General features: G+C 26.7%; 1 protein-coding gene across 1 annotated transcript; it reads left to right on the top strand.

Annotated features, from left to right (window-relative positions):
• Positions 1-1,351: 1,351 nt before the first annotated feature.
• Positions 1,352-26,595, top strand: LOC145829408 (DNA excision repair protein ERCC-8-like). The gene is made up of 9 exons (XM_082937188.1): positions 1,352-1,590; positions 4,594-4,678; positions 6,300-6,462; positions 11,478-11,667; positions 22,699-22,839; positions 23,395-23,497; positions 23,694-23,759; positions 25,784-25,876; positions 26,093-26,595. The coding sequence occupies exons 1-9, from the start codon at positions 1,424-1,426 to the stop codon at positions 26,237-26,239; spliced, it is 1,155 nt and encodes a 384-aa protein (XP_082793314.1). The 5' UTR covers positions 1,352-1,423; the 3' UTR covers positions 26,240-26,595.

The raw sequence follows: 26,595 nt of genomic DNA on the forward strand, positions 1-26,595 counted from the left end.
TGTGTATATTACTAGTTATTGTTTTATTTATAAAGGTTTTATTGTTTATTAAGCGAAAAAAAGCGCTCAAAATATTTGGTTCTAGGACCTGGTGCACAAAAAAAAAGTTGTTAAACGAAAGTTCGCAACTTAGTTTAGCTTTGTTGTTATAAACAAAACAACTTCAACAGCTAGTAGTTTAGCTATTATTTGTTTATAACAATTTTTTTCAAAGCTTGTTTTGTTTGGTTTAATTAGTTTGTTTGTACTCGGTTCTGTTGGCCATAAGAGCTAACGAACTACATCTTCGGAGTTCGAACTACTGCTCGAATTTATAATTATAGTTTTTAGACATAAAAATTGATTTTGTTTGTTGATAGTACAGCATCGATATTTAAAAATATTATATGTGTTATAAAGTAAACATTAAAATATATAAAATGCAATTTTATTTTTATTTTTTTAATTGGTTATCTTTGTTAAATTTTAGCATTGAGTGTTTAAATTTTTATTATTTTAAGTTAATAATTATTCATCTTGGAAAAGACGTTAAACTGTTTTCTCGTGTAAGACTTGATAACTAAAAAGTTTTTTCGTATACCAGTTCAGGTCCTTGAAGAAAAATTGTTATGCGTAATTTTTGTTCAATAAACTTAACTTAACTTTTTTTTTTCTGAGAGATGGTATTTATACAGACATTAAATAATCAAAAAATAGCTTAAAAGTAACACACTTGTTATTTTTTTGGATTAAGTACTCCTATCTACTTTGAGTGTTGAAAATTTTTAAGTGTTTAAGTGTGTCAAGTGTTTAAAACTTTTTACTAAAGTATAAACTTGCTAAAGAATTGTTTTTAATATGATATTTTTAGTAATTATTATTAGTCAGTAAATGCCGTGCGTGAATGATTAATTTAACAAAAAAATTAGACATATATTGTTTAAGAGAAAATGTATATTGATGTTATTAAAAATAAAACTTTTAGTTACACAGCAGAGTTTTAAAACTTTATACGTTCGTAAGTATTCATATATCTATAACAAAAACCTTTGGTTTTCAGTAGCTTAAAATCTAGCATAAGTTACAAAGTTCTAATTTTTTTTAAGTTTTAAAGCTTTATTTAGTTTTAAGATTCATTGGAGTGGTGCTAAACGAATTTAACAAATTTTAATGAAAACTTTCATAGAGTACTTTTTATTTTAATTTGTTCGACCTTATACTAGTTCTTATGTAGTAATTTGTAATTTTTGTAACTCCTTGTTTACTTTTATTATATATTTTCCAAAAAACACTTCTTTTCCGGTAAAATAATGTAAAATTTGAACACAGAAAATTTCTAGATATTATTGTTATTTGACACTACTCACTACTGACTACAAAAGATGCTAAGAAAAGAATATAAGCTTTAAAATTAAGTATCATTTGTATTAATAGTAGATTTAAAATGAGTTTTTCACAATCTGAACAGAGCTCTAAAAACTTTTTTGAAGAAGTACCTTATAATAGAAAAATAAAGAGTCCAACAAATTCTAATAAATATAGAAAAAATTTAGACATCCAAGAAGAATCTGATTTTAATTTTGTTGGAAATTTGAGTATAGTTCATACAATGTTAGTTTATAAAAAAGAGCTTTTTGTATTAAAAACTTTATTTATAAGCATTAGAATCTGCTATGAAGGTTATAATTCAACAAACCAATTCAAGAAGCTTTTTTATTTCAATTTGAAAGCTATTTATTGTTTACAATCCTTGCTATTGTATCTTTTGAATTCAATAGCATAATTTTAAAAGAATTACTTAAACATGAAACTTGCTTGTTTAGTTAATGATAAATTTATTGTGTTATATATTTATTTAATATTTATAATTTCTACTGCCTCCTTAAGAAAACCCTGTTTTAAATGATTTTTATTTAATATTAAATTAAACTCAATTTTTTTTTAGATTCTTAATAAAACTTTGTGTTCTTAATGTATTTTAGCTACTTACTGTTACAACTATTTGTTATTTAAGTAGTTTTGTACTAATCTAGTTGTTAAGTTTGATGATACAGTAAAAATGTTTATGAAAAATTTCTAGTTAAATAACTTTATGAACTAAAGACATTTTTAGTTCAACAAAATTTCAAAATACTTTTTTCATTGTTTTAAGTAATGATGTTAATGAAGCAATAAAAGTATAAAAAGCAACAAATTATTTTATGATTGAAAAATAATCAGAGGTATCTTGCTTTGGTTTATAAGCTTGTAATTAATTGTGCTATTTAAATAACACAGTTAAAAAGAACTATAAGTTTGCCATTTTTGAATTATCAGTTTCAAATGTGTATTGATTTATAAAATAAAGTTTACACATTACTATTTCTAAAGGTATAACTAAAAATAAATACAAATTTAGCAGGTTACCATATTCAAATATTTGTTTTCACAGTTTTTATCTTAACTTTTCATTTTTTCAACATCCAGTTTGTTAATTTTTGTCATAGAATTATAAAGTTTTTTAAATAAGTAGCTTCCTTACAGTTTTTTTGAATACTTGTTTTCTTTTTAGAATAATGACTAACAAGTTTACTTAGTTTTATAAGTCATATATAAGTATGAAGGTATTTAAATTTTATAGTCTCATAGTATATTTTTCTTTATATGTTAGTTTTGAGTTATTTACTTACACTTAAAAAAAGTAAAAAGTTAGATAAACCATAATTGTTTGTACTATAGAGTTCTGATTAGCTTGTAACAACATCATAGGAGTTGCATTAGAACTTGAACTATTTAAGTATACAGTTTTCTCTAACACCTAAATCTTCTTTTGAAATATTTTGTATTTAGTTTTAGGACATCTGATGTTTTTCCATAAAGTACAATAATATTTAAAGTAGTTTAAATTGCTTGACACCACAGTATATTAAAAAAGCTACATATGTAAGGCCTGAAAATAAGCAAATATCAGAAGGTTTTTTGCCCCTTATCCAAAGTACTTATACATAAAAAATACAATTGTTATTATACAAATTTATTTCTAATGATTGTGTTTACATATATATATACATAAAATACATTATATTGAGGTAAATTAAATTTTTTTTTCTAATTTTAAAATGTGAAAAAGCCAATGTAAGTAAAGTGTTTTGGATGTAAAAATGATTAATTGATATTTAATGAGGCCTAGTCCATATATTGAATAATATTAGCATTGTTTTTTAGATTGACTAACATTGAAATTCAAAAAAATCAGAATGCTTCTATGCAACTTAAAGTTACAGAACTAAATATATTTTAATAAAAACAACAGTTTTCAAGTTGTTGACAATTGTTTTAGTGCTACTTACACAAAATAAAGTAAAAGTTTTTTAAGTGAAGTGTTATTATCTTACAAGTGTACAAGTTATGGTATATTAAAAGAAATAATTTTGTTAGTCAGTTGCTGCTTTGCAAGTGTTTTATTTTTTTGTAGTTTTATAATATTTTATTACAATTGAGTCTACGTAAACTTTAGTTATGTTGTCTGTTTTTTATTTTGTATCAAAAATAAAAAAACAACAACCCTGCCTTCATAATAAAAAAATTTACTTCAAAAAAAAAATCAATGACCAATAACTTAAAATAATATCAAATAAAACATTTTTAATTTGCTAAAGTAATAAATAATAATTATAAAGTTTGTGGTGTTTCACTTATTAAACTTCACTTTATTTTGCTTTGACAGTTGATGCAAGTACCACTGAAACAATTGACAGCAAGTTTGAAAACTTTCATTTAATACTAATATATATGGTTTTCAGACTTTTGATAAAAAGTACGTTTTAGTAACTCTTTGACAAAAAGATTTGTTATAAATATTTTAATGTTTTAGTTTATAAATATATATTTTTTTAATAACTTAGCAGGCACATATACCTTAATGTGGAAAAACTTTCTTTTATTTCAGCAAGAAAAGACTCTGCTTTCTAAGCTTTTAGTAATCATTTATACTTAGTCATGCACTCCTGAGAGATAACTTTGACATATATGTACTCTTTAGCATTTTTAGTGTCTTAAAAATTAAACGAATTAATTACATCTAAATTGTATACATTTAGCGCGTTAAAGATTTTAGTCATGTTTGTCAAAAAAAATTGCAATGCAAAAATGGTTCTAATGGAAGCTTTAGCTTTTACTTCAAAAATCAAAATCATGCAATTTTATGTTAAAAAAGTTTGCATAATTTAATGTTGTTTCTATTGACTACGTTTAATGATTGATTTTGAAAACAATATAATGTATACAGTTATCACCCATACTTAAACATTCCATTTTTGAAGTATTAACATAACTGCATATTTTCATATTAAATTCAATTACATTAGAGGTAGTTTAAGTTGCTGTGTTCCCGCTAGGATGTTGTCACACGTCATTTCAGACGTTTTGATTTTTACGGGTTCGTAACCTTTTTGAGCTAGCTACGTCCCTGTTACTTGGTATTTTAGCTTTGATGTTCAATGATTCTTTATGATAGTTTTCATCCTAATAATGATTACTGCTTTAACTAAGTTAAGCTCAATTAATATTTGCTTTTAACTTAAACTAAAGACTATTGAAAACTAAACTTAATTTAAACTAAAGACTTTTTTTTAGTGATCTCAATAGTGCTGCTCTTTGTTGTAAATTTTCACATGATGGAAAAAAAATTGCTGTAGGGGTTTCAGATGGAAGTGTAAAAGTAAGTAGGTTTTTAAAAAAAATAATTGTATTGATAGTTAAAGATAACATCAATATAAAGTATTAAAACATATATGTACCATATAGTTTTTCTTTTGGTCTTTGTTTTAGTTTTGTATTTTATTTTATGCTTTATAAAAGTTTCATAGAAAAGTACAATTGAAATAGAACCATGTACCTTTTTATTTATGTTTAACCAAAAAAATCTTCAGAAACAATGATGAATTAATTTAAATGAGAGATTAAAAATTTTTTACAAATTTTGTTATATAATAAACCTTTATGAATATTTACTAAGTCACTATATTTGTAAATTTCATGTAAATACTCATTTGGATTTATTTTTTAATGTTTTTATACTAATGTTAAAATACTTTACAAAGAGTTCTGTTATAAAACAATGTTTAACTTTGTTAAAAGCTATAAGTTACAATAAATTCTTGTTCAATATAAATTTGTTTATAACTAAATATCTTTAGTAAAGTATAACTTTGTTTTATTACGGAGTTTTTTGAAATATAATATTAGTATTTATATTCTTAAACCGAAGTTGAGACTTTAGTTGTTACACTTTAAACCTAAAGTATACGGTTGTTCGTATATTTATACTAAAAAAAACTATACTAAATAGTTTATGAAAGATTTCCTATTTTTTCTACATTTAGTTAAAGTAAAAGCTTAAAAAACCAATTTAATTCACGGATAAAGGTTGCTTACAAATTTTGTTTATAAAGTATTTTTTGTTAAAAAAATATAATACTGCCTTAAAAATAAATATGCAGACATTTCCTGTTAGTATTTAAGTTTAAAAAAATCTACTTAAGTACTTAACTAGATACTAAATTTTATAACTAGATTCAACTTTAAAGTTATAAAGAGAGTCACTTTGTGTACTATATAAATAACAAAATATTTAAAAATTATTAAATATTTTGCACAAATAGTAGTGTAGTATAAGTGTTATTTAAAAAATATTTTAAAAATATTCAAAATAATGTTTTTGATCACTCAAAAAGTATTAAAATAGTAAATCAAAAAAAAAAAAAATTTAAGGTAATTTAAATAGTTTTTTTATTAACAACTTTTAGTTAGTTATGTTTAAATACTCTACTAGGGTCAGATAGTTTTAATTTATTTCTATTTCTAACGCTGTTGACATGTTGTGGTTGCAATGTTCTGTGCAACCCGGATTGTTAAGTGATTGCACATTATTTCTAAAATGCTTCCAGTTGGTTTATTTGTAAGTTCTTCAAAGCCAGTTTATCTTTTGTTCGAATCTAACTTATATCTTAATGTGTTTATAATCTTTAAAAGAATTAAAAAGTTAAATGTCTGCAACTTGTACAATAATTATTGATGAAGAATATTAATTTTTTATTATGTTGAAAATTAATGAACTAGTTTTGATAATATTGTACGATTTTTAAGGTTCTTAGTCAAACTTTTTGACCTTGTGAATTACTTAAGTTTAATTTAAAACATTTAAATATAAAGTTTAAAGTTTAGTTTAAATCTTAGTTGATACTAGAACTTAAACTAAAAATTACCAGTATTTCTTAAATTTAAATATTTGCTTAAAAACAAAACATAAGTTTAAATTTTGTTAAATTTAAACTTCTAAGGTATGCAAGTCCTCAACAGGAGAACAAATATATTATCTTCCAGCCCCATCATATCAAGTAAATCATGCTGGAGATGCAAAGAGTTTTTCATCCGTTGCTGTTACAAGCTTAAATTTTGTTCCACCACAGTTATCAACAAAAGGAGAAATTTTAGTTGTAACATGTTAGTTATTTTGTAGTATTTTAGAAAAGTAAGTTTGCTATCCTTAATCGATATCTTTTTTTTCAAAAATAGTTATAATTCTAGTTTCATTAATATTCATTTAAACTTTTATACTAAAAACCAGAATTTAAGATTAAAAAGAACTCCTTTTCAAGACTAACTTATTGAAATACTTTCAGTTTGTAACTGGTGTAATAATCATAATTTCTAGAATGGAAGTAGAGTCAGTAAATGATTAGAACGTTATTATCTATAACATATATTCATTACACATTAAAGTTTCTGTAAAAGTAAACTAAACTAACTTTTGTGCACACTACTATGGACTGCAAGCTTTGAGAAACACTTCTCATGACACCATGGTAGGGGGTCGCAACTCCTTAGCACTCTGGTTGAGCGCTTCTGCATTCTTTATAAATCTTGTACCCAGTGCCTTTTGTTTTAGTTTCTATGCTTTTCTTTTTACAGTTTGCACAGCAGGGTTAGAGAATTTGTCCAGCTTGTTTAAAAATTCAAAACTATTTTGCAGCTGACGTCTAAATATAATTTCAACTAGGGATACTAGATTATTATTATCAGGGGTATTTCTAAACTGAAGCATCGCACATCAAAACTTATCATTGTCCAGGCTTCATAATGCATCAACATTAGATCTTAGCAACAACTTCTGCCATTCTTTACAAATTTTGTGTTGTTTATTCTGAACTTCACTGCTTAGTTGGCAATCACAGGTTACATTATGTGGGTTCAGTTTACCTAGATCTTTTTCATTTTAAATTGCAACAACTTTAGAAAGCTAATGAAGTAGCTGAGATATATTAGTGAGAAAATCTTTATGGATAACAGGGAAGTCAACCATGGTTTCATGCGAGAGAAATAAAACACATTCACTGAATTCTTGACATAAGCCATTACAGCTGATTACCTCAATCTTTAGAGACGTTCCACAAAAAATTAGAGGCATTTGACAAAAAGTAGCTTTAAAGCCCATATCATGGTTTACTTAAATTTTATTGGTTGCCTGAGTTATTATTATTATCATTCTTACCAAAACCAGCATCTTGAAAGTTGTTCTATCCCTAAAAAAGGTTTTACTTTGCACAAAATAGCTTACACACTTACCCGTGCAAACTTGTTTGTGCTGCATTTAGGAATCTTAAATTGATGCACGTAAATGATACATGGTTGACTTGGCTTTATGCAAGGTTTTTTTTTGTTTAATATAATGTTTTTTAACTTGATACTTTTACTAGTGTGTAATAACACTGTCTTGGTATCCTGTTGATAAAACAGAAATGATCATGTTGGGTTTAAACAGCATCAAGTTTTCTTGACTGGCTGCGCCAACAAGATAGACAACATTTGAATGGTTTAATATTTGGAGCACCTTTTTCTTTGAAAATATATTATAGCTTTTTAAAGGAATATCAAGGGAAATGTTGGGAATTATTTCCTTGGTTTAAATGTTACTTTTCTTACGTTGAAAAGAAGAGACTAGTGATACAGTAGTTCAAGAGTTCTCTGTTGCATTCTGGCCCATTTCATTGCTTTAAGTAAAGGAAACTATATCAAATGATGACCTAGACAAGATTTTCTCAGTGCTAAGAACTTCTTTTCTGATTTCATTGACACCTACACCTGCCAGCATCACACCTTTTATTCCTTTTTCTGTGTAGTTTGTCACATTCCTTTTTCCAGAGTAGGACTGTAGTGATGACGCTAAAGGTTTCTTTTTTTTGCAAACGCAGGTTGCAAACGTTCTAAACGGTTCATCATGGTCTTGGCTCATGTGTTATCTTTTAACACCAATTGCAACTTTTATGACTGCTACTAACTCTATCAATTTAGTCACATGTCCTCAGATTTAGCCATCAGTCTAGGATTTGCAAACATAAGATCGCCAAGTTTGTCCTGCGCAAGTTGTATGCCTGCACTTTGGTTGCTTACATTAAGTCAAGTTTTTTTTTCTCCCACCTGCAAATGAAGGCAAGCCATGTCTCTTGACTAATCCCATGGTCAACCCTGGGCCAATTTAGTAAAGTTGCGTTTAGCATTACTTCAGCACTGGATGACCTATAGTCTTGCTGATGTTAAACTTAGTGAAGGTCAAGAAGTCTTCACACTAAATCACAAGGTTGATCTGGCGTTTGGTACTCTTATTCAAAGATTGGGCAATTTATTACAAGTAATTTTAGTTACTAATAATATTTTAATGAATAATAACTCCTTGTTATTTATTTAAATTGTTTGTTAAGGGCATAGGGGGGGGGGGTGCACTTTTGTTAGAATTTGATCTTATTTTATATAGTTTTTACTAAGCTACAAGATGCTTTTTACAGATTTGGAAAATTCAAAATAATTTTTTGAGATATAGCCGGTCAAAGTTGGAGGCAACAATAGGTTCCTAATGGGAAGCGCAAACTAAAATGGCAAATAATTAGAAATCACTAAAAATTTATCTTTTCTTACGTTTTTTGAGATAACTACCCTATTTTAAAGAAATGTTCTTTGCAGTATTTAAAATTCTGTCAAAACAAAATATTCAAAAATAAAAAAAATAAAATTTTTATAACATGCGCCTCCCAGAAGGAACCTATTGTTGCCTCTAACTTTGACCAACTATATCTCAAAAACTATTTTGAATTATTAAAATTATTAAAAAGCATCTTCTAGCTTAGTAAAATCTATATGAAAAAAGATCAAATTGTGAAAAAAAAGTGTTTTACCCCCTTTGCCCTTAACTATGACCAACCTGAAACAAATACGGGTATAAATACAAACACACTTTACAGAGCTACATGTTTTATAATTCTATACACAGAAAGTAGTAGCACCTAACACTGCCTTTATTGGATAGTTTTATTTTTCATTCTTTTCAAACTTGCTCTAAAAAAAAGCACCAGGTTTAATTGTATTTTAAGAAGTATTTTTTTCTATATAAATATTTTTTCTCTTTATTGTATCTAATATGTCTAATTTTTAAACACTTTTGTTCATTAAAGTCAATTATCTTAAATGTACTATATTTTAAAAGGTTTCCAATTTAGGAAACTGTAATCATGAATAATAGTGTATTTGTAAATATATAACTAAATAACCTCTAAAATAATCAAGTTTTGCTTTTCATGGTTTAACTTCTTAATGTTTTTATTTATACAAATACTATCACTGGATCTGTGCATATTTCTGTTAAAGTAGCCATAAACACTTTATTAAATGTTAATAATACGGTGAGTAAATTTATACATATGCTTTATTTCTATTTAATCAACAAAATCGGCAAAAGTCTGCAGAACAAGTCCGGACTTTCGTTTGCCATGAGACAAGCTCAAATTTAACAAAAGGGTTGATCATGCCAATTCGATCATCAGACCACAAGTTTCGGTAGACTGAGACCGGTTTCGTCCTTGTGCCGCTTACGCGGTAATTGTCTCTTTTTTACTTTCTTCTTTTTTCTCAAGCGAGTATAAATTCAACAATCGCACGTAATTTAGACTTCTTTTAGTTTCTACTGCATTGCAGCAGACTGAAGTCAGTGCAGCTTTTCGCTGCACTTAAGTTTTAATCGTTTCAATCTTGTTGTCGAGTTGATTTCGATTTTAGAACACTTTTTGAGTTTTAGTTTAAACATTTAGTTTTTAGTTTCTTTTATTCGAGTATTGTCGTTTTTAAAAGAATTGATAATTTGGTTTATTAGTGTAATGTTGTGCAGTATTTTATCATCTTTTCGTTTCGCAAATTCATTGTAAATATAATCATTATCACAGATTCGAACTAAGTTTAAATTAGTATAAGTAACTGATTTATTAAACCTTTAGTAAACAGTAAGTAATTCATATTAGTTTATTTAAGCCGACTATAATTTAAGCGTTATCTTGGAGACTTCTACTTTACAAGTTAAAGCGCACGTTGCGTTTTAAACCAGGCCAACAACAGGGTATAAGTAGAAGCCCGTGATAGCGACATTCTTATTAGGACTCATCAGCCAGTCACAACCTACAAACGGTTTATGATGCTTTCGCATGAAGCAACCGTTTGCTGGCAATGATTAGTGACGTCAGCATTGTCTTTGCCGTGCAACGTTTAAAACATTGTCCACTAGGAAAGACATCTGGCACGCTCATCTGGTACGTTTGTAGATTGACGACTACAAGTTTTTCGGTTGTGACTGACTGATGAGTCCTAATAAGGACGAAACCGGTCTCAGTCTACCAAAACTTGTGGTCTGATGATCGAATTGGCATGATCAACCCTTTTGTTAAATTTAAGCTTGTCTCACGGCAAACGAAAGTCCGGACTTGTTCTTCAGACTTTCGCCGATTTTGTTGATTGTACTAAAACGAGCGTACCAGATGTCTTGCCTAGTGGACAATGTTTTAAACGTTGCACGGCAAAGACAATGCTGACGTCACTAATCATTGCCAGCAAATGGTTGCTACATGCGAAAGCATGATAAACCGTTTGTAGATTGACGTCTACAAGTCTTTCGGTTGTGACTGACTGATGAGTCCTAATAAGGACGAAACCCGTCTCAGTCTACCGAAACTTGTGGTCTGATGATCGAATTGGCATGATCAACCCTTTTGTATTCCTATTTAATTTAACTTCCTGAAAGAAGTAATACATTTTTTGAATAGTTGCATATTTTTTGACTATTTTTTGAAAGTAACGTTCTTTACTCTATGTGTAGTTAAATAAAATCAAATGTTTTATAACTGGTATGTTAGCTATTAAGCTCTATGGTTTTACCGTATTTTATAAACCAGTTGCCAAAATTAGTGTGTACTAGTTGTTTAGAGAGGAAACACTATTAAGAACATTTCAATTTCACTGTCTTTTAAATATGAACAATAACACCTTTATTTTGTTAGTACTTTCCTTTTATGAAAAAAAAAAATTAAGTGTAGTTAGCTTCTTTTTTATTAAATAAACTCTAAAGTTTCTGTTATATTTTATAATTAACTTTTTCATTACTTTATTTGTCGTAATTTTAATTTCTAACGTTTTTTATATAGATTGCTCAGGACTGATAAAAATTTGGCATGTAGCAACACAAAAAGTTTTGTCAACTATAAAAGAAAAAAGGCAAACACTCACATCCGAACTATCTACAAGTTATCAATATTTGATTACAGCTGGAAAGTCAGATCAACTAAATCAATACGATCTTGAAACAAACAAGCTTGTAAAAACTTTTGAACCTAGGTAGGCTTTTAATTTTCACATATGTCAAGTTTACCTATTTAAAAATATAAATTTAAGCGTTTCTTAACAAAGATCCGAGCGAAACAAGCTCACTGGAATATATAATAGTAACAAATTAAGGCCATAGGGGGGTCCACTTTGTTTTTTACAACTTGATCTTATTTTGTAGAATTTAATCTGAGCTATCAGACACTTTTAACCGCTTAAAAAAACTTAAAGTAACTTTTGAGATATAAGCGATCAAAGAAAGGGCGTTCAATAGGTTCCTTATGGAAGGCGAAAACTAAAAATGCAAAAAAAGACTATTTCACTAAAAATCTATCTTCTTCTTCATTTTTTGAGTAATCTTTCTCAAATTTTTACAGAATGTGTATCATTAAACTTTAAAGAGATCTATTGTAGGATTTTTTTAAATTTTGAGTAAAAAAAAAATATTGTCAAAAAACTACCCTTTTTTTTAGTTTTTTGTGGATAAAATTTTTGTTTTTTGAAATTTCAAAAATTCCAACATTCAGATTCTTCAAAATATTAAAAGGAACATTTCCTGAAAATTTGAAGTCTCTAGGTCAAAAAATGAAGGAGCAGATAGGTTTTTAGTGAATTTTTAAATTTCCGAGAAAATTGACCCCGAAAAATTTGCGGTCCATACGTTTGTATCGGGAACTTTTTACAAAAAATAAAATATCTCAAAAGTTAAATTATATTTTTGAATTCTATAAAAACAGGCTTGTAGTTTGTATTTAAAGCTTTCATATAAAAGCCAAAGTTATTTTTTGTAAAAAAAAAGTCGGACCCCCCCTATGGCCTTAAATACTATTCTTTCTACTAAATTATTTCTTTTCGGTACTAACTTTATATAAAAATTTGAGACAACAATTCATTTTGCAGTATATTTTATTTTTTGTGAACTAAAAATTTTTCAATCTACCCTTTTCAATAGTTTTTGTAGATAACTAAATAGGTTTTTCTAAAATAGTAAAATTAATAAAATTGTAAGATTATGCGTCATAATAGGTAAATAAAATTACATGTACTAGCCGATGCTAATATAAAGTTGTTTAACAAAATTTAAAGTATAAATAAAGCTTAAGTACTAGAAATTGAAAGTATTAATAGCAATTTTAATAAGAGGAAACCGACTTATTTAAACTTTCTTAAAATAAAATTAAACAACAAAAACAAAACTTAATAGCGAATTTACAATAATTTAAACAAATTAGAGTTATAAATAAATTTGTGTTTGCATAAACTTGGCTTAGTAGTTTTAATGAATATAGACTCTAAAACACTTAAATGATACATGTTACGTCCCTACAAACAATTGAAAACATATTATCGTTATAGTTTTTCGCGCATTCTAAATTATTTAACAAATGTTCACCTATTGCTAATTGACTTTTTATTGGCTTATTAGTCCCATAGATCATCCAGTTTTTCAAGGCGTTGGTCACGTGTTGGTCCCTTCTTATGTGAAATCGTTGCGAAGTTCTCCCAATATACTCACTATCACAGTGGCATTTGTATTTATAGATTATATTGCATTTTTCTGGATCAGGAAAATTCTTTCTTTATTACACTAACACATTGTTAACGGATTAACACACAAATCATGTGTTAGTGTAATAAAGAAAGAATATTTTTTAACTTGTTAAATTAGTTCAAGTTTATCTATGTTTCATCTTGCGAAATATCTTATAACCATAATATAAAGTCCATACATCTTGGTCTTAAGTTGCTAATGCTTTGCAGGCTACCAATTGTTTTATAATCGCTGTAAAAAGTTCAGAGTAACTTTTTAGGTATTAAGGATTTTTTATGGATTTTTTTAGGTTTATAAATAGGAGAAGCAAACTAAAACTATAAAAAATAATTATTTTATTAAAAGTCTTTTATTCCCACGGTTTTTCAGCAATTCTTTTCAAACTTTTTTAAAATTTCTTTATAAGTTTATGGAAATAGTTTTGTAAGAATTTTCAATGCTTATAGAACAAATTTATTGAATGTTAGTTTTTTGTGTGACTCAAGTTTCTAAGACAGAGTACTCTACTGTTATAATTCTTACAGAAAACATTTATACCAAAGAATTTGAGAATTTTTGAAAAAAACCTAGAATTTTGAAAAAAAATCACTAAAAAACCTGGAGTTTATAAACAGTTTTTACATGTTAAGTAGTAAAATTTTGATTTGACACGAAAAATCTATTATCTATTATAATCTTATTCAATTCAATTGAAAAGGTTTTTGTAGAGAAAAAAGTAAATGTCCTTGGAAGCGGAGATCAAAGCCCTGATTAAAAGTTCTAAAATAGAAAAACAACTGAAAGAAAAGTTAATTGCCTTTGGAAGTAGAAAAGACAATGAATTCATTGATTGAATGAAGAGCATTGAGAAGAGTATCCTTGATATTAAGAAACATGACAAAATTTGATGTGTAGTAACAAAGTTATTTTCTTTGAAAAAAATCAGTGAGTTACAAAGAAGTTTTTTAGAATTTAAAACAGAGTTTTCTTCTACATTTAAAAGATTTGAATCAAAATTTACTATATATGCTGATGCAATAGAAAACAAGCAAACCAACAGACTTTTTCCCAATATCAGTACCAAATTAATTGTAGTTGCCGTAAAAATTGAAGCAGAAAACAAACAAACGTTAAAAGAAAAAAATAACAATAAATGTAATTGTATTTTACACCCCTGAGTGGAGAAGTTTAACCACTAGTTTCCTTAAAAGCTCTAAAAATGATTTGCAGACTATCCAACAAGTTTTACTAAAAAAAATGGCTCTTATATGAAATCTTTAAGTGCAAACAGCCAGTTTTTATAGAATTAAAAAATATTATTTAACTTATTATTGTTATTTTTGTAAAAAGTTTCACTGCAAATTTTTTGGGTTCATTTTTCTTGGAAATTTTAAAAATCACTAAAAATCTGTCTCTATCTTTATTTTTTGAGCTAGAGACCTCAAAATTTCCTTTTATAGTTTTTCTTTTAATATTTTTTAAATGTGAGATGGATATTTCTTATTTTGTTGTTTTAGAATAAAGTGGTACAAAACGTTTAAGGGAGAAGAGGGATGGGTCCCCCTTGATTTTTATAAGTTGATATTCCTTTTATAGTTTATAAAACTTTGAATGTTGCGAAAAACGATATTAATAAATAAAAATTTTAGATTTAAAAAACCAAAAAAACTGGTGGTTTATTATTTATTTTTTTGATTTAAAAAATTTATACATTTAATCTTTTTAAATTTAATAATGGACTTTCTGTGAAAATTTAAAGAAGATTGGTTAAAAAATGAATTGAGAAGATAGATTTTTGATGAAATAGTCTTTTTTGATTTGCGTTTGCACCTTCCATTATGAACCTATTAAGGTCACCAACTTTGATCGCTTATATCTCAAAAATTACTTTGAATTTTTTTGAGCGATTAAAAATGTGTAATAGCTCAGATAAAACTCTATCAGGGTTGCCACAAGGTCAGGAAATCAGGAAAAGTCAGGGAAAAAAATGACAAAAGTCAGGAGAAAATTGGGGTTTTTGATAAAAATTTAGGAAAAGTTAGGAAAATTGACAAAGTTTAAAAATAATTCAAATTTTGTCAGTATAAATTTACAAATTTCCTTAAATTCCAAAGCCTTAAAATGGTATTAAATTTAATTATAAATCCTTTAAAGTGAGGCTAAATTTGCAAATTTTTCCTAGAAATTTACAAAATTATTTGATTTCTAATGCCTTCATCTGGTATAAACTAATAAGATATCCTTTATAAAACTGCAAATCTTTTCTATTAACATATTGAACAACTAACCTACTCGAACAAGCAGTTTTTATAAGTTTTTTAGTATTACTGATCTGTTGCAAGGACACTTCCATAGTGAAACTGTGATATATACCAAAAGTTTATCTAGCATAATTTTGGAATCAAAGTGTTTTTTGTTTAAGGAATTAATTGAGTTCTTTATAATTAAGTAGTTAGTTTAGTATTTTATGTAACAAGTTGATGTGTATACTATACCTCTATATAGATTTTTCAAAGTTGTTTAAATTTTTGAAGTAAGTTATAAGAGACAGGGGACCAGATGAAGGAAGCCATATCTTCATTAGATGAATAGGTTGAAGTGTTAATAAACAAACGGAGAAAATAAATTTTAGTACATATAATATAAAAACAGTGTTTGATTAAGTTTTTTATTGTTTTAAGGTTTTAGTTGTAAAAGTTCTTTATTGTTTTAAGATTTTAGTTGTGAAAGTTCGTTATTAATTTAAGGTTTTTATTGTAAAAGTTCTTTATATGTCGTTTCGTTTATTTAGTTACATTTATGTTAGGAAATGCTTAATAGTTGTGTCTTTTTTCAGACAAGCTGTGTTTGAAAGGTAATAATATAAGTATTTTGGTGATAGAGCTGTTTATTGCAAATACATCAATCATACACAGATGGTTCAAGTGATGTAATGGAAGTTTGTTGATTGAATTTAGCAAAAAAAACTGTTGTTTTAACCTGTATTAAAATTATATTGAAAGCTCTATTTAGTTTATTTATTAAAGTATAAGACTATGTATTTTAGAATAAATTTAAATTGAGATTTTGATTTAGAAAAGTCAGGAAAATTTTAGTAAAAAGTCAGGAAATTTTTCTCAGCTTGATCTGTGGCAACCATGCTCTATAAAATAATATCAACTTATAAAAATCAAGGGGGACCCATCCCCCTTTCCCCTTAAACGTTTTGTACCACTTTATTCTAAAATAACAAAATAAGAAGTATCCATCTCACATTAAAAAAAAATTTAAAGAAAAACTTATTCTGTTCAAAAAAGTAAGACAAATAGATTATTTTCTAAAGACTAAAAATTAAAAGTCAAAAGAACATCAATTAGCCATTGAAAAGACGATAACCACCAAAATTTTAAATTAACTTAAAAAGATTGTAGTAAAATGGAAAACTTTTTTATAACTTATGAAGACATTGAATACTCAAATAACCACCTAAAATATAAAATCATTAGAGCCCCAGAAAATATCCCGCCCTATTTTGTAAAGTATGGAATTCCATCAATAATATTTCCACTTTCGTTAATATTCGATTGCTATATAGAATTAGCTGAAGTACAAAAACAATGGAAAATGTCTTTTGTCATTCCAGTCCATAAGAAAAGTAACAAACACAACGCGTTAAACTATAGGCCAATATCTTTTACTAGTGGCTTTTCTCGAACTTTTGAACACAATATATCTAAAATAATTCTTAATCACCTTTTTGACTATAATTTACTATCTAATAAGCAATTTGGTTTTGTCCCTAACCGCTCGTCAAACATTCAACTGTTAACATGCTTACATTCATTGATAGATCCTTATCTCAAAAACGAATAAATTAAAGTAGTTTACACTGCTATTAAAAAAGCTTTAGATTCAGTATCACACAAAAGATTATTAAAAAATATTGAGTCAGTATGGACTACATGAATCGTTGATGAATCGGTTCAAAAATTTTTAACTGGGAGATCACAAAAATTTTTAGTGATCCAAATATCTCTTTACAATTTACTCTAGATAATACCTAAAAATAGCTAATTACAAGACAATTTTATTTAAATCTTAACAGTTTCAAAATTCTAACCATTAAGAAAAACAAACCGTTTGACCCTATCGACCTATCAATCAATAACACTAATATATTATAGTTTTAAGTATCTCAAATCTTTTCTTTGTTGTGTGTTGTTCTTCGTGATTTTTTTATCTTTATCAAAATCGTTTTAAATAAAAAGTCCTTTTTATTTTACAAAAAATCTACAAAATTATAAGTACTCGTTACATTGCCTAAAGTACTTTCAAAAAAATTTGTCTTCAATAGGCAACTATATTAGAACTGAATTAATTAAAATTGTCTTGCATATAAAAAGTTTTAAAAAAGTATATTATGACGTAATTATAAATCAAGTTTTAAAGTAAACTTTGTTTTAAAATGTCTGGCTTTAAAAATTTGAAAAGTTTTTCAAATAGTAAATATTATTAATACCTCTAGTTTAAACTCGCAAAACTAAATGAAATAATTTTTTTAAATTTGAAATAAAATCAAAGACAAAGGACTAAATGAAATTAGATTGTTAAACTTTGATGTGTTTGATTTAATTTGTTATAATACTTTAAAATGTAAAAAGAAAATAAAAGTACTAATAAAAATAGTAATCGAGCTTATTGTTGGTTAAAGTTAAAAAATCAAAAATAAATAGAGTAAATAATCATAATAAATAAGTCGAAAAAAGTAGTAGTGCGTATTATCTTAACTTGTTAAGATATTTAGAAATGTATAATCAAAAATTTTATAAACATTAAAACATGTTAAATAATAGTATTCAAGTCAATTATCTGTAAAGTAGTAATATAGTTTTGTTTATATTTATTGTTGCTTCGAGTTTATTGATCCATTTACTTTCCAAAAAATCTAAGTCTGAATAATTATTAGTGGTGTCTACAAAGATAATTGAAAAAGCTTCTTTTGATTATTTTTTTGATGTTTTGTGTTTTTTGGCGTAATGTAGTTTAAGTGCTGCTCTATCACTAACATCATCTGTGATTCTACTCTTCCAGATGTGTCTGTGAATCCATCTTGTGAAACCATCTTTGCGAAAAGGACGTGATTGTCTGGCCGACATAGAACTCTTCGCATTCACTACATTTCGCCGCATATATCCCAAAGTTTTTGCAATTTAAGTTTTTTTCAATTTTATCGTTTTTTTTTTGTTTTTAAACTTTACTAAGCTAGTTTTCTTTACCATTGTATCTTTGCAAAGCAAAAATTTACCACAAGGGGATGAAATTCCTTCTTCATTATTAACCTCATGAGGTAATGTCTTGTAGTTAGTTAGTAAAGTTGCAATAGTCTGCGGTCGTTTGTATGTTATCATCACGTTTTGATTCAATTGTTTTTCTCTTTCTGTTAATTTAAGCAAGTTTGAAAAGATTGTCGTCCAAATGCTTATGTTTTTATTACTTTCTTCGTTCTTTTTGTTGGTGGTGTGAACCGATCTTTCCATTTTTCTGTTTTTTTCAGCATCTCTACAATTAAATTCTCGCAAAAGTATGATTTTATGCACTTATCTTTCAATAGTTTCAAAGCTTCCAAATAGTCACAATCCCGTTCACACAACTTTCATAATCTTATATATTCGCTAAATACAATAGATTTGTTAATTAAGCGAGGATGATAAGATCTTCCATTGATGTAAACCCTATTGATAGCGTTAGGCTTTTGTAATTTCTTACATAAAACCCACCTTTTTCTTCTTCATCTATGATGTGATTGACATCTAAAAACTCCAACTCTTTGTTTTTACTTTGGTGAGAAATTTTTCTAAAAATAAGTTTTAAACGCATCTGGAAGAGTAGAATCACAGATGATGTTAGTGATAGAGCAGCACTTAAACTACATTACGCCAAAAAACACAAAACATCAAAAAAATAATTAAAAGAAGCTTTTTAATTATCTTTGTAGACACCACTAATAATTATTCAGACTTAGATTTTTTGGAAAGTAAATGGATCAATAAAACTCGAAGCAACAATAAATATAAACAAAACTATATTACCACTTTACAGATAATTGATTTGAATCAGGGTTGCCACTTTACCTGCAATCCTGGAAAAATCTGGAACTTTGAACAAAAAACCTGGAATTTTTAAGAATTTTAACATGTTCAGTAGTAAAATTTTGGTTTGACTCAAAAAATTTATCATATAGATAAAAAAAATTTGTCATCACCAAAAATTTGTTTATTAAAAAATACATTTTAAGTAGCTTAACAGTTACTTTTCAATCTTTTTATGCTATTGAACACAGTTTCTTACCTTAAATTTAACTTTGCAATAAAAATAGACCCAAAAATGTGTACTTTTAAAAACCTGGAAGAAATTTGAAAAACCTGGAAAAATTTTTTTTAAAACGAGTGGCAACCCTGTTGAATACTATTATTTAACATGTTTTAATGTTTATAAAGTTTTTGATTATACATTTCTAAATATCTTAACAAGTTAAGATAATACGCACTACTACTTTTTTCGACTTATTTATTATGATTATTTACTCTATTTATTTTTGATTTTTTAACTTTAACCAACAATAAGCTCGATTACTATTTTTATTAGTACTTTTATTTTCTTTTTACATTTTAAAGTATTTTAACAAATTAAATCAAACACATCAAAGTTTAACAATCTAATTTCATTTAGTCCTTTGTCTTTGATTTTATTTCAAATTTTTTTAAATTTATTTCATTTAGTTTTGCGAGTTTAAACTAGAGATATTAATAAGATTTACAATTTGAAAAACTTTTCAAATTTTTAAAGCCAGGCATTTTAAAACAAAGTTTACTTTAAAACTTGATTTATAATTACTACGTCATAATATACTTTTTTAAAACTTTTTGTATGCAAGAAAATTTTGAATTAATTCAGTTCTAATATAATTGCCTACTGAAGACGAATTTTTTTGAAAGTACTTTAGGCAATGTAACGAGTACTTATAATTTTTAGATTTTTTGTAAAATAAAAAAGACTTTTTATCAATAACAAAGGGTTGCCACTTTACCTGGAAAAACCTTGAAAAACCTGGAATTCGATAATTTAGGCAAAAATAACCTGGAAAAATCTGGAATTTCAGAAATTTTTGAAAAAACCTTGAAAAACCTGGAATTTTAAACAAAAATCACTAAAAAAACCTGAAAAAACCTGGAATTTTAACAATTTTCACATGTTCAGTAGTAAAGTTTCAATTTGTCTCAAAAAATCTATCACATAAATAAAAAATTTTTGTCATCATCATCTTACCCTAGACTAAATTTTAAACTAAAAATAGACTCAAAAATGTGTACTTTTAAAAACCTGGAAGAAATTTTGAAAACATGGAAATTTTTTTGAAAAAACAAGTGGCAACCCTGAAACACTAAGATACCAACAATAAGTGTTTTTAAGGATTTAGGAATACATATAAATGAAATGAACACATAAATTATTTATATGAAACTACCCAAATTTCATCCTATAAAAAATCAAAAAAAAAATTAAACTTATTCAGCTACTATTCTGACAAAACTATTTAAATATACGTTCGTCCTAAGCTTGAATACAATACACAAATTTGGTCACCCTATTTAAAAAAGAATTTAATAAAATTTTACCCGTTTTATATGTGTTCGTTGTAACATATCCAATACATCATATGATGATAGATTGGTTAAACTTGGATTAAATTCCTAGAATATAGATAATGGGAATTGAGTTTGTTAACTCTTTATAAAATTATTTATGGCAAATATAAGGTTTTTTCAGTTTTTCCCATAATAAGTATCAGTTAAGAGGAAATAATAGAAAAATAAAATGTATACATAATTTTAACTACAGTCAATGGTAAGGTTAATTTTTCACAGAGCAAAGACTATGTGGAACAAGTTACCACAGGATGTGGTATCGTGTGAGAGGGTGGAACATTTTCGCATAAAACGAAAACGATTTAATTTAGATACTATTAATATCAGTAGAATTCAATAACTTTCCATTAAAAACAATAGAAAAAAGTATATATATTACATTTATCTCATTCAAATTAACTAATGATTCTTTCTTTGTTCTATTTGTAAATTTAATTATTTTATTTCCCTACGCTCCCCCCTAACAGACTATTAGTTTACTTTTACTAATTTTGTACAAATGTGTTATGTCTTATAAACAATGCTTCTTGGAGGTCATTTATTTGGTTATACTTTCTTATGGATGTGCATTAACTTTTTCTTTTTTGTGTGTATCAAGTTATAGCCTTTTGTATTAAACAAATAAGTTTAAACTTATTAATGAGTTTTTTTTAATTTTTTGTTAGTGTTTATTTTTTGTTAAATATATATATATTTTTTTATTCTTGTGTGTCCTGTTTAAGCGGCTCAGGTTTTGATGCCTGAGTCCAACATTGCACAATAAACAATATAATGATAATGATATAGATTTAAAAATAAATGTCATCATCAGAATTTTTTTTCATTAAAAATCACATTTAAAGTAGCTTAACAGTACTTATTTATTGTTGTTATACTACAAAACACAGTTTTTAAACTTAATTTTAAACTAAAAATAGACCCCAAAACGTGTAGTTTTAAAAACCTGGAAGAAATTTATCAGAAACCAGTGACAACCCTGTTATAACAAGATACTATATTTTAGACTTTTATGACATATATAAGTTTAAAAAATCTTTCATGCGTGAAAATAAATTGAAGTTTTATAATTGATGCCTAACTTTGTAAGATTATTAGTAAGGGATTTTTTTCTTAAATCTAATCGTAGTTTAGATGATCAACACAATATAATAACTCAAACTTAAGAAAAACAAACATATATTCTAAGTTTAAATTTTATTATTAGTAGTTTGTTTTAGAGATCTTTTCGCGAGCTTTAATATATAGCAACATTTATTTTTTTTGGTTTGTAGCAAATATAGCTAACTTTTCATTATTTCAAGTTGACTTTTGAGTTTAATTAAAATAGTTATATAAACTGTATGATAATTATATGCAAGACAAGATATAAGCAGATTTATTTAATTACTTTATTCCATTAATTAAATGTCAAATAAATTTGAGATGTTTTGCACGCCATCATTTTTTTCGCTTGTCAAACACCTTACCCATTAAAAACTTTTGAAATACTGAAAACATATAATACCCGTGCTGTACTTAGACTTATATAAAGTTAATTAAAACTTACTTAAGATTATATACAACTTGTACAAGAGGTTCAAAAAAAAAAAAGACTGTAACTCTAGCTAGTTTTTAAAAGCTCATGATAATGTGATCCAAAATCTCGTTTTTTATGTTTAAAAAATGTATCATTTTTAAAATTAGAATAATTCTAGCAAGTGTAATTTGAATTTTTAAACTTGCTCCAAACAAATATACTACTTTTGAATATATTTACGTATGCATATATTCTAATAGAAGGTTTTCCTAAGGACTTTTATAATAATTAAAAAGTTATTAAATTTCAAGGCTAAATAAGGATGTAATGGATGGTCATCGTTTGAACGTGTTATCAGTCAAGTGGCATCCTAGTCACCATGGTAACTTCATATCGGGAGGTTGGGACAACACTGTCCACATGTGGGATGTCCGTGAACACCATTCTGTCAGGTTTGATTCTTCACTTTTCCTTGCATGACCAGTGACCATGTTGTATTGTTTGTTTAAGTACCTGTCCTATTGTGTTGTGCTTTATAAATTTGGTTGTTTCTTTAGTTTAAGTAATGTATACATATTTAAACTGTTTGTAAAATTTTATAAATATTAACTCTAAAATACTTGTTATTTTACTCTGCTGTTGCAGTTGCTTTTTAATTATGAGACTTTGTCAAAAGTGATTATAATAGTTTGTTTGAATGTTTTGATTTTTTATAAACCTGTTGTTGAGATTAAGGACCACAAAAAAGTTGTTTAATTGTCTACACAAGTAGTTCTTTAACTTTTGAAAAGTTCTAAATACGTGAGTGCAAAAGTAAACCAACTCTGCACTGTTTTCTATAAGTAAGATATTTAAAATGAAATTAATTGTGTTTTGTCTTAGTTTTACTAGTGACTTCTATAAGTGCTACCTTTAAACTTCTTCTTTAATTAGCAGTCTAAAAAGGCATTTGAACTTAAGTTATGCATTTCATTAACTGTAAAAATAATTTCTTCAAACATGTTCAGGCATATTTACGGCCCGCATATTTGTGGTGGGGATGGGATTGATATTGATCCGAAACATGATCACATTTTAACTGCATCATGGCGACAGAATGACACACTGCAAGTTGGTTGTTTATAATATTTAAACATGCTGTAAAATTTTATTTGTTCAACTTAAACCATCAAGCACATATTTACCTTGTCAGAAATGTTTAACTGTCTTATTGAATTTTAAGTTGAATAGTTTCTGTAAAAAATTGAGTACTACAAATAAAAATTTTAGTATATTATGCTTTTCATTTACTACTGTATTGTTTTAGGTTTGGGACTACAAGTCTGGAAGTTTAATTGAGTCTATTAGAACTGACTATCACGGCTCTTCTTATGTAAGTCATTAAATGTAATTGTATGATATTTTAATACTGCTAAATGGTTGAATGTTTTTAAGAAATAAATATAAAAAGTACAAGTTAGTATTGAAACATTTCAGATACTTACGTATTTTTTGCTGATGTTTATCTCTGTAAAAACTGTGGTATAGGTAAAATATAACTACCATTGTCAGTAAAGCCGCTTTTTATTCAAGATCACTCAGCTTGATTGTTTTAAAATTTAAGAAATCACTTTTTAATTTATATATTTGCTTATTTCTTTAGCTATTATAAATCATTCTAGGTTGCAGTGACTTAGTCAGTTTGTTGTTAGTCGGGCTAGTGGTTTCACTTTGAAAATTTATGTCACTAAACGGTCAGCGTTTCATTTGTTTTAAATTAAACTTTTCCAAACCCATCTCCATTACTGATTGTTTTTGTTGATCACTGCTAACATCTTTTTTCAATATTAACAATTTTATAATAACAATAACCTTTTGTGAATAAATATTTACATAGTTAATAGTTGAAAGTTTTTTTCGTTTTTAGGAAATCGAAATAAACTATCTTGGGCTTAATAATCTCTAAAAGCTCATTCCGGCAAAGAAAGTGTAAAACGTATAATTATAAAATTATGACCTATTCATTTGTGCCAGCTTTTGATTATAGGATGCAAACCATTAAGAACTTAAATAAGCTATGTTTAAAATAATAACTTATATGTACTGATTGTAGGTCTAAAAGGCAAGTAAAAATGACAAGTTTGGTCCATTGTCTTCAAAAAAAAGGTAACTAAAAACCAGCGTCTTAAGTATGCCTTTTTTGTGGGTGGGTGTCACTTTTTGCACGAGGTGACACTTTTGCACAAATTGAAAAAAAAAACTTTTTTTTTTTGCTTTCACTATTACCCCTAACCCTCACCGTCAGTCGGTAAATTTTTATTTTATTATTTTGTTGTTGTATACTTTATTTTTTAAATACTTTTTTATTTTCCAGTTTTTTTTTTGATTTATAACTTTTATAAGGTATTTTTTTTCTATAACTGTCACCCCTTACCATCGGTCGATAACTTTTTTTTTCGTATTTTTTTCTAGCTTTATTATTTATTTTTGTATTATAATTTCTTTATATTTTTTACTATCACTGTTACCACTAACCCTTACCCTCGGTCGGTAACTTTTTTTTTTGTTTTTAATATTAACTATTTTTACTTTTTTGTAGAACTTTTTTTTTTTAATATACTTTTTGTACTCTCGTGCAAAAATGACCCTCCGTGCAAAAGTGACGCCGTTCAAAAGTGTCCCCTCGTGCTAAAATGACGCTCGTGCAAAAGAGTCGCCGTGCAAATTGTCCACTTGTGCAAAAGTGTCGCCATGCAAAAGCGTCCCCTCGTGCTTAAGTGACGCTCGTGCAAAAGTGTTCCCTCGTGGAAAAGTTACGCTTGTGCAAAAGTGACCTATTCCCCTTTTTTGTTTAGCTTATTTGTTTATTTAACAGTTGTAAAAAAGTGAATTTATGTAATTTGTTGTAGTTTGATAAAGACAGACTTTTGTCTCTTGGAAATTTAAGTAAATCAATTAATCAAAATTAACAAAGTTTGCTTACTTTAAGTTATTTAAGACTATATAAAACTACTATACATATTTTGTATATGTGTCTGATGCTTACAACTTTTAAGTTTTCTACGTAATTAGAACCCCTAGGCCATGACGTCACATGTATTGTTTTATTAAAAAAACTATTGGTTTGTTTAATACTTTTTATTTTCCTTTAAAGAAACTTAAATGTAGATAAATATTTTTATTACTATATACCAACCTAGCAACTATTTTCTTACTCTACAATTTAGTTTCGACTACGTTCTATACTTGTTTTTGCATATTTTTTAAAAGAATAATCATCATAGTATACACAAATTAAATAAAAAAGCTGAATAAAAAAGGAAAAAACGGTAGTAATAAATGTTAATTTACTAGTTGTTAAAGCATAATTTTAAAAAATTACTGAAACTTTTTATTTAGTATGTATTTTATTTACAGCTTTACTGTAGCAAGTTTCTTGGAAACCATCACATAATGAGTGCTGGGAGCGATCAAAATATGCTAAAAATATTAAATAAACAAACTTTAGAGGTTACATTTTTTATTACTTTTATCTTTAAAAAACAGCTGGTTTGCTTTAATAATTACCTACATTTTATAAAAACTTTTAGATGTGTTAATTAATAATAATTTAAGTAGATTCTAGTACAACTAATAATTACTTGAATTTAACCAGTAGAATATACCTCTATTAAAGTTGATTTTTTTTATCAAAACTACGATTAAAATAAATATTATTTTGAACAGACATCTGGGTTGGTATCAAATTTGAAGACTGGTGTCTACAGTTTGGATTACGATCATGCCAACATAGGACCACATGACGTGACTACAATCAGCTGCGCTACTGGTCCTCAACTTCACATCTTGTCCAATCTTCCTATTCAACTTTAGTTCATACTCTGCATCTTTTCTTTTTTTTTTTTTGTATTAGTTTTAGAGTTATATTTAAGTTTTTGTGTTTTAATTTTATGAGTAAGTTTGCATTTTTTTATTGATTTTAGTTCTTATTAGAATAAACATATTATGTTTTATTTGCAATATTTATTTATTTCACCGTTTAATTCAACACAAATTGTTTTTTGAAATTTTAAAACTGTGTTAAATTTCAGCCTGTTTTGTAAGCAGTACCTCCAGTTTTCTTTTATAAAACCTTGTTATACTGTGCTTTTAATTGTCTATAATTAGTTACTTCACTACTGTTAATTTATTTTATACTCTGTAGATAAGCTGTTATTGTTTGTTTATTT

This window comes from Thalia democratica, chromosome 2, assembly GCF_965202585.1.
Source record: "Thalia democratica chromosome 2, ktThaDemo2.hap1.1, whole genome shotgun sequence".
NCBI classification, from domain to species: domain Eukaryota; kingdom Metazoa; phylum Chordata; class Thaliacea; order Salpida; family Salpidae; genus Thalia; species Thalia democratica.